Here is a 14,905-nt window from a genome sequence, read left to right on the forward strand (position 1 = left end):
ACAGGGCGCATGGTTAGGTCCTTTTTGGGTACAAGGAAGTACACTGAATAAATACCTTCCATTACCTGAGATAGGGGCACGACTTCTATTGCTCCTTTCTGTAGCAGCTCTTCTACTTCTTGCAGGAGGATGACGAGGTGTTCTGGAGACAGGCGTTGTCCCTTTGGAGGTCTGTAGGTGGGGGACCAATTGAACTCTATACAGTACCCGTGGGCTACGGTTGACAACACCCACGGGTCTGATGTTATTCCCTTCCATGCTGATAGGAACGATGTTATCCGGCCCCCAACCGGAGACGCATGGGAGGGGACCCGAACCTTCGGGTCATTTGGTGTTATTTGCCGGGGTGCCTCTGGGGCTGGAGCCCCGGCCTCTGCCCTTGCCGCGGCGTTGTCCTCTGGTTATACTGGTTACTGGTACCCTGATTAGAGGGCCAGTTGTCCGCAGTGTAATGCTGTTGCTGCTGTTGGCGTTGGCCACGAAAAAAGCGCTCGTTTCCAAATCCTCGCCTGTTTGGAGGCTTTGAGATTTGGTCTTAAGTCTTTATGGTGTCCAATTCTTTCTTCGCATTTTCCACTGCGTCGTCCAATGCCCTTCCAAAGAGATTTGACTCTTCTATTGGCTTATTAATGAGTGACGCCTGCGTTTCTGCCTTGAATCCAGAATTGCGAAGCCAGACGTGACGCTTCAGCAGAATTCCCTGCACCAAAGAACGGCCAGCAGTTTCTGCCGCATCAAGAGTGTTCTTAATGATGCTCTGGTTGATCAGAGCTCCTTCTGTAACTGTAGCCAATAAGCGTGTTGTTAGAGGTTCAGGGGCTTCTTTGATGTCCTGCTTAAGCTTTCCCCATTGAGCATCGGCATAGCTTGCCAACAATGTATTATTATTGGCAATCCTAATTGAAAACGCTGCCGAGGCAGAAATTCTTTTGCCCAAGGCATAACATTTTTTCCCCCTTCTTTATCTGGGGGTGCCTCGCTGGTTGACAGTGGAACCCCAACCCTCTTCCTTGTGTTAGTAACCACTAAGGAGTCCGGGACTGAGTGACCCCTGATATATAATGGGTCTGACTGAGAGGGTCAGAACAATTTCTCGATTCTTGGATTGACCCCTCTTACCAGCGTGGGGGTGGACAGCGATGGGGTGAGTCGTCTCTTAACCGAGGCGAGGATAGGAATAGTTTGACTAGTGGTAGGTTTTTACTTAATCCTTTCGACGAAATCAGTATCTGGGGTGACCTCCCCAGTTTCAACTTCGAAATGTGCTGCTGTCTTCCTGAGTAGCACATTGAAGGTGGGCTGATCGTCTACTGGAGATGGGTTCCTGACCGGTGTGGTCTGAGGAGAAGAAACGTCTAATGTCGGGGTCTGTAGACCCTGATGGTGACTGCCAGGGCTGTGAGCCACCTTCACCTGGGTCCTCCTCGTCGCCCTCTTCACCTTCATGAAAGCCTTCTTACTCTTGTTGGTCCTCATTATACACAAACTCATCCTCTTCCTGGAAGTGAGAATCCTCTTCAGTGAGGTCGTAAGAGTCCATGTCTTCCTATAGGGGGTTAAAGTGCTTCGGGTATTTAGCCCTTGGCCCCTCCTGGGGCACCTCCCTTGGCCTCTTGGGTGTCCTATTTTCTGGGATGGCCATGAACCTGTCTAGCTTGTTCATACATGCAGTCCAGTAAGGTAGGCCAGAGCGGTCTGGGAGTGAAAAGGGAGGTTCTTCTCTATGAAGTTGCTTAGTTCTGTCCCATAGCGTCGAAGATAGCGTCCCTTCGCCTTCTGAGGAACCTTCTCGCTGGCTAGGGTCTTCTGTCGACTGTGGGAGCTGTCCCAGCCTACCCTCTGGCGTCCTAGGCGTTTCTTTGGCCTTGTAAGCGGTTTTCGACGCGTTACCCGCCGTCCGTCTTTAGACGCTATACCCGTGAGGCTTTCGGAGATCATCTTCTCCGTCGAGGGATCGCTCGCCGTCGTGCTAGGCAGTGCCGAGTCTTTACTGGCGTTGTACGCACTCTTGCGAGACGCGTCACCTTAGGATTTGGGGTAAGCGCCCTTATTTACAGAAAGCCCAGTCGCCGGTCACGGTGGCGGGGAGGGCTTGCGACCCTTACGGTCGGCGGAAGGCGCCGGTGGACCCGACGCCTCCATTGACGCCATGGCTGCCTTCGTCTTCAACGAATGCGTGCCGTGGGGTATGTGCTTATGTGTTTTCCTGTGTTCGTCCTTGTCGCCGGGGTGTTCATCCCCATAAGAGGGCGTGAGCCGGGCTTGTCGGGGCCGGGGACGGACGAGGAGCGGGAACGCTCCTTCAAGAGGTCTACAACCTCCGTTGCGGAGGCCGTATAATCACTTTCCTTGTCACATTCGGCGACGGCAGCTGGCGAGGAGTCAGACCTAGACATCGCATAGGCTGCCCACCTTTTGACCCTGCGGTCTTTTAAGGTTTTGGGTTTAAGTAACTTACAGGCCGCACAGCCGTCCTCTTTGTGATCGAGGGGCAAGCAACGGTTGCACCGTTTGTGCTCGTCCTTCCAGGTAAATTTGCCCTTGCAGCGCGGGCAAAACCTAAAGGGCGTCCTCTCCATAGCTGAGGGCATGAAGGAACAAGTAACCTGTAACTGTTCTCCAGCATGGGTCTGGCATGGATTTACATGCTCATGAATATTCCCCGTCGTCAGGCTGGGAATCCTCGGTAAAGAAAAACCAGTATCAGTTTCGTTTCTGATCTCTCTTTCGTAGTAGTAACCAATCACTGATCTCTGCGTCATACTGACCACAGCCAATGACTGCCCTCTACCTAAGCCCCGCCTCTGGCAGCCATCTTCAGATTTGGTAGGATGTGAAGTGGCAGTATGACCAAGTGAAGAGCCGCAGAGGGGTAGGCGGGAGGGTTCGCATGTGAATCCATGCCAGACCCATGCTGGAGAACAGTTACAGGTAAGTAACTTGTTCCTTCTCCAGCATGGGGTCTGGCATGGATTCACATGCTTATGAATATAAGAATACATAGCAGTACACACATGCACAACCAAGGGAGGTGGCAAGGGCTCAACATTAAGCAATACAACAACTCAACATTAAGCATCTCTTACCAGACCATCCACCTTATGGCGATTTTGCGATTTGCAAAATAAATCGCAAAATGTGCCATTTCACGCAATTGCCGCTATAAATCATTAAATGAGCGCGAAAAAGACACGTTAGCTTAGTGTGTCTTCTTTCGCGCTCATTTAATGATTTACAGCAGGCTGCTGATTGCAGCAGCTTGAGGGTTAACACCTCTGCGCTCATGTTGCAGGCCCGGGATTGGAGGAGGGTCACGCAGGCCTGGGAGATGCACAGCATTTGGCTGTGTCCGCAGGCCCCTTCCGCGCCCATTAGCGAGTGCCTGCCCTGCCGAGCTGACAGTTGGTGAAGCATAACCAGGTAAGCAGTCTGGCCTGCCCACCAATCTGCCCCCAACTAAGGCAAGAGCACCCAAACAGGCCAAATTGGTGTTTTCATTACACCTTCTTGTCGACCACTTAAGGCTTTCCGACGCTCGTAGCTACGAGCGACTGACAATTGGTATGATGCAGCCCAGCCTTGAATCAAGGCTGGGCTGCATCATACCAATTGTCAGTCGCTCGTAGCTGTATTCGTTTCAAATTGTTTTTAATTGGTATCATGGGCTGCATGATACCATATGTAAAACAATTTAAAACGAATACAGCTACGAGCGTCTTCATTTGGTAACATGCAGCCCATGATACCAATTGAAGACGCTCGTAGCTGTATTCGTTTCAAATTGTTTTACAATTGGTATCATGGGCTGCATGATACCATATGTAAAACAATTTGAAATGAATACAGCTACAAGCGTCTTCATTTGGTAACATGCAGCCCGTGCACCTGGCTGGCAGTGTGATTCCCACCCACAGATGGACAGATTAGAGTGAGTGTGAGAGGAAGGGAGAGAGAGAGAGTGCAGAGAGAGGGTGCAGAGAGTCAAGGAAAGACAGAGTGTGTGTGTGTGTATCTGGGAGAGAGAGAGTGAGAGAGAAAGAGAGATAGAGCGAGAAAGAGGGTGCAGAGAGACAAGAAGAGACAGTTTGTGTGTGAGAGAGAGAGAGAGAGAAAGAGAGATAGAGAGAACGAGGGTGCAGAGAGACAAGTAGAGACAGAGTTTGTGCGTGTGTGTGGGCGAGAGAGAGAAAGGGAGACAGAGAGAAAGAGGGTGCAGAGAGACAAGGAGAGACAGAGTTTGTGTGTGTGTGGGAGAGAGCGCGAGAGAGAAGGGAGATGGAGAGAGGAAGAGGGTGTAGAGACAAGGAAAGACAGTGTGTGTGTGTGGGGGGAGAGAAAGAGAGATAGAGAGAAAGAGGGTGTAGAGAGACAAGGAGAGAGAGAGTGAGGGAGTACTAGGCTCTGGGGCAGCTCAAATACTGATACTCTTTTTGCCTAAAAAATGTCTCGAAAATTAAGACATTTTAGATATTATAATGTACTAAATTGATTTCCAAAAGGTGATTTTCTATGGCAAAAGCAGAAAAAATGAGAATTAATTGAGCTGACAAAAAAGCTTAGATTGGTATCAGCATGATACCAATTGTAAAACAATTTGAAACGAATACAGCTACGAGCGTCTTCAATTGGTATCATGGGCTGCATGATACCAAATGAAGATGCTCATAGCTGCATTCGTTTTAAATTGCTTTACAATTGGAATCATGCAACTGTATTCGTTTCAAATTGTTTTACAATTGGTATCATGCAGCCCATGATACCAATTGTAGAAAACCGTAGCTGTATTTGTTTCAAATTACTTTACAATTGGGCTCATGCAGCCCAGCCTTGAATCAAGGGTGTTGTTTTTATGTAAGGCAAATGCTATTCGTCCTGTGCAATTTTGGTGGTTATGCAGAGCCAATTTAATGAAATATGCATATTTCACCTTGATATGCTAATTTCTGGTGACATCACATGCCATTGCATTTGTTGATGAATCCCCCCACTTTAATTTGTAGGACTTGACCCCTGGTAGTGTTCTGATGTTTCATTTCTGTTTGTGGGTTTATTAAGTCACCATGTGTGGGTGGCATAACCAAGGAATGATGACCCCTCCAAGAGAGTTCATTTTTTGGCTAGGTATTATGGGCTCTTGCAGTTACTGCTACTGCATTGCCCCTGTGTCTTGGGCCTCATGACTTCCTTCCATGGAGAAGTATAGAGTTGTTCCCCCCTCTCTCCTGGGGTCATAGGACGAGCAAAAAGTAATCTGAGGGGCTTCAACCAGGGTTACACCTTTGAATTCAAGCCCCTCTGTTTATTTGCTTTCCACTTGTCTGCTGGAAGTAGTGGCGTAGCACCATTTCCATGGAGCTGATCAGGCTATAGCCCTCCTCCCCCACCACAATCCAAAATGTTAGGCTGTGGTGACTCGACCTGGCTGTCCTACAGAGCGTGGCCAGACAGAACAGGACACAACATTTTGTTCCTCACTGACAAAGGCCTTGCAATTACCAACTAACAGCAGGACCTGGCAATTCCTATACACAGTTGTGTTAAAAGCAAGTCAATACTGTTGGATTAGCGATTGCTTGTTTTTAATAGGACTTCAGTGACAGACACTCATAGTGCTTATAAATCAACTTGCAGAAGGCATTAACTCAGAAGACTGCTTTGAAAAAACACTGACAGGCACTTCTGTCTCACAGTGTGATGGTAATGCTTGATAAAGTTACCTCGAAGAGATTCCAGGAGGATGTGTTCTGGGCAGGCTGGAAGTGGGTGGGAATGGCCATAGGGATGTGGGGGGAATTAAGTCTGGATATGAAATGCAGCCTGTATCGTGTGTGATGCACTAAAGTCATGAAGTTAGATATATTGCTGTGTAATGAGACTGCCAACATATTCCAATTGTACTTTTTACAGTAGACAACGAAAAGTTCCTGGTTAAAGAAGAGTGCCAGAGAGCAAAGACCAGTTAGCAAGGTTAGTCTTCCATGCCACAGTGGGCAGGTGGGATGTCAAGGGTAATGTGCAGATCACTGCTGGTTGGGGATGTGGCATTTTGAGGAGTTAGAGTAAGTAATCAGGATCAGGCAGTTATGGTTGCGCCAGTCACTTCCCTAACTTCGAGCATTCTCAACTACTATTCAGTCACTCCATAAACATACCAAAATAAGGAACCCACACAGTCTGTTGGATGCAACCTGGGGAATTATTTTTTTTCTGTTTGAGCAATGACAATGCAGTGTTCATAATGTAATTGTTTGTGCAACCCTGGCTCCTCCAACAGTATGCATACTCTGTTGTGTTGGAGCAGCAAGGGAGATTGATTAATTGTTTTCTGCTTTCAAAAGTATGCAATGTGCAGCTTAGCAAGGATGCATCTTTGTTCTGTATTCCACCAGGAACATATTTTGACATTCCTGAGCTAAGAAGCAGGATCTGTACATCACAGAAGACACCACTGCAGCTGAAACCGCAGCTGACTTTTTCCTGACCGGTCAATTGGGAAGGAGAGCACCACACCACAGCAGAAGACTGCTAGCCCAGACAAAGGACACAATGGAGAAATTCTTGCAACCGTCGAAGCCTGAGAAGAATCGCTCCCATTTGGCCACACAGATAAGTGCAGCTGACAGGGCAAAACAGTACAGCAAGATAATGTATGCAGATGGTGGAGTCATGTTTTGCTCTGTATGTAATGTAGCTGTGGACCACGTTCGAAAATACACTGTTGATGTGCACATGCGCTCAAAAAAGCACACAAAACATTGCGGAGATGATGCTGAGCCTCATTCAACCTCAAAACGTCCCAGGCAAACTACTGTTACCTCAAGCTTTGGAAAAATTACAGCTGCTAGGGCAGCCAATCATGATCTAATCATTGACTGGATCAATGTGTGCACAGCCCTAAATATCCCACTAAGCAAGACCGACCACCCTGTGTTGCGCAGGTTCCTTCATGACAAAGTCCGCAATGGTGGCGCCATCCCTGGAAGTCACCAGCTCCAGGAGAGGTATTTGCCTGAAAGATACAGGCAGGCCAAAAATGACCTCAAGGAGAAACTGAAAAATCAAGGCATATGCGTCATATTCGATGAGACACCGGATGTTGAAGGACGCTGTGTCCTCAATATATTATTTGGAGCAGTTTGGATGATTGATGGCAGTCAAAGAATACACACATACCTTGCTGACAGTGTTCCTAGCGCAGTGCAACCATGCCACAGTTGCACAGGCAGTTGTGAGGGTTCTCACTGACGACATTGCATTTCAAAATGTTCTGTGCTTCAACACGGACAATGCTGCATACATGCTTAAGGCATACAAAACTGTTCTAAAAAATCTATATCCAAACTCAATCCACATCACATGCTTGGCACACATCCTCAACCTTGTTGGGGAGTCTTTCCGAAAACCATTTGTTGAGCTGAATGCGTTTATAATGTACTTCTCTAGGATTTTCTATATGGCTGGTAGCAGAAAGCGGAGATTCTTACAACACCTCACTGAGACCCATGGAATGCAACCCCGAATGGCACCCGACCCATGCAGTACCCGTTGGAATTCTTGGTTTGCTGCAGTTCAGTATCACTGCAAACATTTCCACACATTCTGGTTTTGTGGAATCTGAGATGCATCTCAGCAAGTCACCCCCCGATTCCTTAGAAAACCTTCAAAGGATTCTTAGTGGCAACAGCAAGAATTGCATCAAAGTTCAGCTGGAGATGGTGGCTGACAAGTGCCAGAGCATCCTGTTTCTTACTGACATCTTTCAGAGTCAGATGCCTGTTGCCATGAAGGTGTACGATTATCTTGAAGACCTACACATTAACTTTACCAACAATTCTGTGCTGACATTGGAGTCACTGCAGCCTTTTCTTGACTCCAAAGAAGGAACTACATTGAGTCTGAATCAGAAAGAACAACTCATGGATCAGCTTACTCAGGCTTTTGAAAATGTTCTCGACAAGCTAGGCAAATACATGGATCGTGGTCAGCCTGGGATAAACTTCTTAAAACAGGTACGCATATTTAATCCAGCACGCCTTAGCATTCTAACACAAGACAAAAATGATTATTCTGCTATCCCAGGACTAAGTGAGGTTCCTGATCAGGAGTTTCTTCTGTACTTTGAAATTTTAGGTCCAGAGGCAGTTCGTGCATCCGTCTCTGGAATAATTGACACAGACATTTTCTGGCAAGGGATGGCTGACCGTCTACCTGTACTATCAAAATTAGCTAGGGCATACAAAGGCTGTGTCATAAGTTCTGCCGATGCGGAGAGGAGTAACAGCATTTACAAAATTATTTTGTCTGCTAGGCGTCGATCGCTTGTCGAGAAAACAATACAAGCACTTGTGTTTTTGCACTACAACCAGCAGCAACGGGATGTTGAGTTTGCTTGTGGTTCAACTGAGGACTTGCAACGAAACTGTCTAGTTTTAGAAGCAGAGTCTGAAGATGAGTCTGATGAAAACTAAAAAACTATTTGTAGGTTTGTTAAAAGTTCCCCACACCACCTCAAACGTTCCTGTTTCAATGTGCAAAACTCTTTACTGTTCAAGTTCTTGGTTTTAGGCTAAAAAAGATGTTAAATTATGTATTTTTCAACAATAAAAAATGCCGCAAAAAACGCAGTTGTGTGCCGCAATTTTTTAATTTTTGTGCTGCAATATTTTCCATTTCATGCCGCAATATTCTGGAGGGTCTGTCTTACCTCCTCACCAGGCTCACCTTAAGCGAACAGGCTGCGCAGCACTGCTTGGCCGACCCTGGAATCCCTATCGACGCAGTAGTATCTCCTGAAGGTGTGCGTCGACCTCCACGTAGCAGCCCTGCAGATGTCCAGCAGGGGCACACCAGATAAGAACGCCATAGTAGCAGCGATCGCTCTGGTCGAATGGGCTCTCGGACGGCCGGTCAGCAGTCGGTTTGCCAACCGGTGACAGTGCATGATGCAGCCGGAGAGCCATCTGGAAATGGAAGCTTTCGAGAGAGCCTTCCCTTGATTCACAGGTCCAAAGTTTACAAACAGCTGTGATGTCTTCCGAAAACTCTTCGTGCAGTCCACATAGAACTTCAGCGCTCTAGCTACGTCCAGCGAGTGCAGAGTCCTCTCAGCCTGCGACCAAGGCAACGGGAAGAAAACTGGGGACACCAAGGGTTTTTTGAGGTGAAAGTCCGAAGGCACCTTTGGCATGAAGGAGGGGTGCGTCCTCAGCACCACCCTTGTGTCGTGAAAAGTCAAGTATGGGGGCTTGCAAGATAGGGCCTGGATCGCTCCCACTCGTCATGCGGAGGTGATGGCCACGTGAAATGCTGTCTTCCACGACAAACTTCAACGGTGCCGAATGCATAGGCTCAAATGTGGCCCCCATGAACCTGGTCAGCACCACGTTGAGCTCCCACGCCGGGGCAGTGGCCTTCACCGGCGGGAATTATGGGAACAATCCTTTCATAAATTCCTTCACCAGCCGATGAGACCACAAGGACGCCCGTCCTATAGTTCTGGTGTATCGTGAGATGGCGGCCAGACGCATCTTGATGGAAGCGTGAGCTAGTCCAGCCTTGGCCAATGACAGTAGGTACGGCAATACTTGAGGGCCGTAATCCGCAGAGGGTTAATCTTCTGTGCACGGCACCAGACAGAGAACCTCTTCCATTTATGTCCGTAGCACTTGAGAATCGAGGACGCCCTGGCCTTTGCAAGAACCTCTCTGCAGTCGGCTGGGATGTCGTACCTTTCAAACTCTAGTGCTGCAGGAGCCAGGCCTTCAAGTTCAGCGGTTCTGGGTTGTGATGAAGAATGGCGCCTCCTTCTCTGGAGAGAAGATCTGTGTCCAACGGCAGCTTGACTGGTGTGGACGCTGACAAGTCCAGAAGGTCCGGGAACCAGATCTGTCTGAGCCACGCCGGTGCGACGAGGATCATCCTGTACCGGGACCTCTTGAGCTGGTTGATGAGCCAGAGCAGCAATGGCAACGGAGGGAACGCATAAAGAAATAGGCCGTCCCAGGGGAATGAGAAAGCATCGCCCATGCTCCTCGGCTGGGGGAACCTGCTGGCGAACCTCCGGCGCTTGGGAGTTTGTCGCTGTCGCAAAGAGATCGATCTGGGGTTCGCCCCATCGTCGGAAGAGTCGATCCACTTGATCCTGGCGTAGTTCCCACTCGTGGCATGAGCGCAGCTCTCTGCTGAGTGAGTCAGCGATGGTGTTTTTTATTCCTGCCAAATGAAAAGGCACCAGAAACATCCCTTGGGCGACGGCCCAATGCCACAGATCCTGGGCTTCCTTGGATAGGGCAGGGTCTCTGGTTCCGCCCTGCTTCCGGATGTAGAATATCGTGGTGGTGTTGTCGGTGAAGATCCTCACCACCTTGCCCTTGAGGGACGGAAGAAAAGACCCGAGGGCCCAGAACACTGCGTGGAGCTCCAAGATGTTGATGTGGAGTGACTTCTTCTCCGGGAGCCAAAGGCCTCTCGCATGAAGATCTCTGGAGTGCGCTCCCCAACCTTTCAGGGAGGCATCCGTCGTCACAGTCACCTGGTGAGCTGGGGTTTGAAAGTCTGTGCCCGCTGACAGATGAGAGCGGGTACCCCACCACCGGATCGCCTGACAGAATGTCTCATTGAGAGTGATCCTGTCCTCGAAGCTGCCCGTCAACTGGACCCAGCGGCCGTCGAGGAACTCTTGTAAGGGGTGCATCCGAAGTCTGCAAAGGTGCACCAGATAAATGCAAGAGGACATCATCCTGAGGAGGCACTTGATAGATCTTACCATGTCCATGTCAGTGGCCAGCAGACGCTGCACCTTGCCCAGGATGTTCCTGGTCCTTTCCTCCGACGGCGAGGCCAGCCGCGCCACTGTGTCGAGCTTGGCTCCCAGAAACAGGGCGACCTCCGAAGGGACCAGGTGGGATTTGGGGAAGTTGATGGAGAACCCCAGGTCCCCGAGTAGCTGTAAGATCTTCGCGGTGTGTTCTACGGCGAGCACCCTTGTCCTTGCTCGGATGAGCTAGTCGCCCAGGTAGGGATAGACGTGGATCCCTTGCAGGCGTAGCCACGCCGCCACCGATGCTAGGCACTTGGTGAATACCCTGCGTGCCGACTTTAATCCGAACGGGAGGGCTGTAACTGGTAGAGACGTCCTTGGAACATGAACCTGAGGAACATCCGGTGCCCTTTTAGAATGGGGATGTGGAAGTAGGCATCCTCCAAGTCCAACGACAACAGGAAATCATCGTCCTCCAGCTGTCCCAGCACGTGCTGGAGGGTGACCATCCGGAACTTCTGAGCCTTGATGTACTTTTTCAGTCGTTGCAGGTCCAGGATGGGCCGCCAACCTCCTGTCTTCTTTACGAGAAAGTATCTTGAGTAGACCCCGGAGCCCCGAAGTCTCTTTGGAACGAGCTCGATGGCACCTTTCTTGAGCATCGCCCTTACTTCCAGCAGCAGCTGGGGTGTGGTTTTCCTTCCTGGCCACGGGTGGCACGCAAGGGCACTTCTTTAGAAACTCGAGGGTATGCCCCTGGGCCAGGGTATCCAGCACCCAACGGTCGGTGGAGATGGACTCCCACACGCTGACAAACTTTGCCCGCAGGCCTCCCGCCGGGGTGCTTTGTGGGGGCCCGACGCCATGGTCGGTTCAGTCCTGTTTCGAGGCCGCCTTGACCTCCCTGGCGACAACGGCGGGAACCTCCAGACTTGCCCCGTCCTCTATAGGCCTCCTGCGAAGAGGAATGGGCCGCTTGACGGTAGGTAGAGTAGCCGCTGCCGGAACCTTTGGAGGTCCCTTGCTTGCCTCCGGTGTTCCGAAAGGACGGCCGTCATTGCTGGAGAACTCCCAGAGCCCGGGCTGTCTCCGTGTCTGTTTTGATGGCTTGAAGGGACTCGACTGTCTTCCCAAACAGGTTGTTCCCGTCGAAGGGCATGTCTAACACTTTGGCTTGTACGTCCTGGTGGAAATCTGTCGCCTTAAGCCATTCGCGCCGTTGAGGCAAACACTGTTGTCCAACTGGCGGAAACCGGTGTCAGCGATGTCAGTCGCCACCATTATGGCGTGGTCCGACGCCACCTCGCCTTCTTGCAGCATTTCCAGGGTTTCTGCCCTCTGGTCGTCCGGCAGGAAGTCCAACAAAGGAGCGATTTTATACCAAAGTTTCCCGGTCGTAGCGGGCAACGATATCCAGGGCGTTGGCCGCCTTAATCATCGTCGCCGCCGACATGATGACTCGTCCCATCGCGTCGAGCTTCTTTCCCTCGCCGTCCGGCGGCGAAGTCGATGCCCTCACCCCGCTGCCTTCCTGGCCGCCGCCGAGACTGAATCCGGGGTCGGCTGTGCTCCAAGGCATAAAGGGGCCGCGTCGAGGACCCGGTACTTTTCATATCGGTCCCTTTTTGCCGGCGTCGTGGACTGGTTCTTTAGGAGGGAGAGCCCCTCGTCCCAGATGTCATCCAGTAGAGGTACCGCGAGGACTGTCTTCCTCTTGGTCTCTCGACGTTGATAGAGGAACCCCTCCTTTTCTTCGGGGCAGAGCTGGAAAAGCTCGGATGCCCTGGAGGTCATTGCATGGAAGGAGCCAATCTCATCGGGCGGGGAAGCCTGGAGAGGGGGGTGGTGTGAGACGGGAAGTCCACCCAGTCATCGCCGCCCTCGTCGTCCATGCCCGCCGTGGCCGTGCCATCCCCGCGGACCGTGGACGGGGAGGAGGGTTGAGCAGGCCTCGAGGGCTGGAAGGGTGCAGGAGGATGTGTTCTTCTGTTGGGTGGTGGACTTCCCCACGGACCTGCCCCTGGCTCCTCCGTCGGGCCTGGCTCCTCTGTCGTGGGTAACAGCAATCTAGTCCTTATTTCAGAGCATAAGGATTGAATAGCCATCAAAATGGCCGCCGAGTTGTCCTTCGGGACTGGCTGCGACAGGCGCGACGGTTGGTCTGGGGCCCCGTCGGCGCCGCCGTCGCTTCAGTCATCCCCCCTCGTCGGGATGCCTCTCGACAGGCTGGTCCTCCTCCATGCCCATGTCGTGGCCCTCAGGGGTTTCGACAAGTTCCTCCTCGGAGGTTGTGTCTGAATCCACGACGGCCACTGGCCCCGCCCTCTTTCCCCGCCGGGGGCTTCATGGGGATTCTTTCGATGGGCTTGAAAGATGACTCCCTCCGAGGTGGCAGGGAGACTGTGGGCCCGAGGCCGCTACCACAGGTGTAACCTCTGCAGGCTGCGCCAGGGTTGCTGCGACCTCCTCGATAGAGGCCTTGGCTGGGTGAATCAAGGTCTTAGTCACTGACTGCGTGCTTGTGGCCTTAACCTTGGGGGAGGGCTCCCCGCCTCGCTCCCCCTCAGCCGAAATCTTCAAGATCGACCAGGGTCTCTCCAGAAGCTTGGCCGGGTTCTCGGATTTCCTTTTACCAGAGCCAGAGCGTTGGCTCGTGGCCGATGGCGCCGGGGAAGGTGCGCCCTGCCAAGCAGCCGGGGAGCCCGACTGTTCGACGCTGCCGGTGCCCGCGGACTCGCGTTGCTTAGCCTTCTGTTGGGACCCCGTCGCCGGGGCACCCTCACAGGAGGTAGAAGACCGCTCGGATTTCTTCTCACCTGACGGGCTCTTTCCTTCCAGCCAGTTGGCGAGACGAAGATGGCGGTCCCTCATGGTCCGCTCCGACATGTTCCCGCAAAACGCACAGTTCTCCACCACATGCTTTTGTCCTCGTGAAGACAGAGGCATAAGGAATGCTCGTCTTCCTTGAACACGTTCTGCAGCTGGCATCCAGGGCAGGCCCTGAACAGCTTCCCGGGTGTCGAGCTCCCTTTCTCCTGGGCCATGTCCGGGGTAGGCCTCAAACTTCTGGAATCCCCCAAAAGCGTCATTCGATGAAATCTTCACCCTTGAGGGGCATAGAAACTTCCGAAACGGGTCCCCGTTGATCGGATGTAAAGACGGTGGAGCTTGAGGCTCAATTTAACAGAAAAATGAGAAATTCTCTTTGAAAAAGTGTGAAAACGCAACAAAAGCGCGAGAGCTACAGCAAGAGGACTCCCAACACTTGAACGTGCGGTAAAAATCTGAGGATGGCTGCCGGAGGCGGGGCTTAGGGAGAGGGAAGTCATCGGCTGTAGGCAGTATGACCCAGAGATCAGTGATTGGTTACTACTAGGAAAGACAGATCAGAAACAAAACTGATACTGATTTTTTTCTGTACCGAGGATTCCCAGCCTGATGGGGAATATTCATGAGCATGTGAATCCATGCCGGACCCCATGCTGGAGAAGGGTACTTATACAAGAGTGGTACATTAAATTGCCCAACCAAAGAAATGCACAAAGCTGAACACCCAATAAACAATGACGTTAACATATGACAAATACTTTAATTCCCATTGAAGATCAGAAAATTAACTTACCCCCATAAGGCAGCGGCACATGTTCGCATAGGCAACAGAGAAGTTTGGCTCAGAGATGGCCTTCTCAAAGATCAGATCAATGACCCCCTTCAGTCGCTCCTCCGTGTCGATGGGAAGGTCAGTGACCTGCTTCATCAACTGCTGAAACATCTGTGGGGTCAACTTGTTCAGAATACTGCGCACCCTTCGGAAGAGATCCTGTAAAGAAGACGACTAGCATCAATAAACAAACGCATTCTTATACCAGTCGGTGTTAGGACAGTATTTCAAAAGTCCAATTAAGAGCTTCATAAAACCATACAGACAGTTCAAAAGCTACACTCTTAATAGAAGGCTGAATCACCTGAGAATGTTGGTAGCATGGACAGAACACCCAGGCGTATTTTAGAAGTTCGAGAATAAAGTCTCTTAATCCAGATTTAATAAGGGTTAGCTAGTAATTTCGCTGTTGATCAAATCAAGAAGCAAGCCATGGGCGAGTTCAGCTATGGGGTTTGTCCACCCCCGTTAGGAAAGAATGACCT

General features: G+C 50.8%; 1 protein-coding gene across 12 annotated transcripts in view; it reads right to left on the bottom strand.

Moving 5' to 3' along the window:
• EIF4G1 (eukaryotic translation initiation factor 4 gamma 1) overlaps positions 1-14,905 on the bottom strand; it is a 1,670,216-nt gene that overhangs the window by 366,250 nt on the left and 1,289,061 nt on the right. For all 12 annotated transcript variants that reach the window (XM_069618798.1, XM_069618805.1, XM_069618804.1 and 9 more), the window contains one exon: positions 14,382-14,579. In XM_069618798.1, coding sequence (XP_069474899.1) covers positions 14,382-14,579 — 198 coding nt within the window. The remainder of the gene's footprint in view (positions 1-14,381; positions 14,580-14,905) is intronic.

Source organism: Ambystoma mexicanum, chromosome 10 (genome assembly GCF_040938575.1).
Source record: "Ambystoma mexicanum isolate Mex_15411 chromosome 10, UKY_AmexF1_1, whole genome shotgun sequence".
NCBI classification, from domain to species: domain Eukaryota; kingdom Metazoa; phylum Chordata; class Amphibia; order Caudata; family Ambystomatidae; genus Ambystoma; species Ambystoma mexicanum.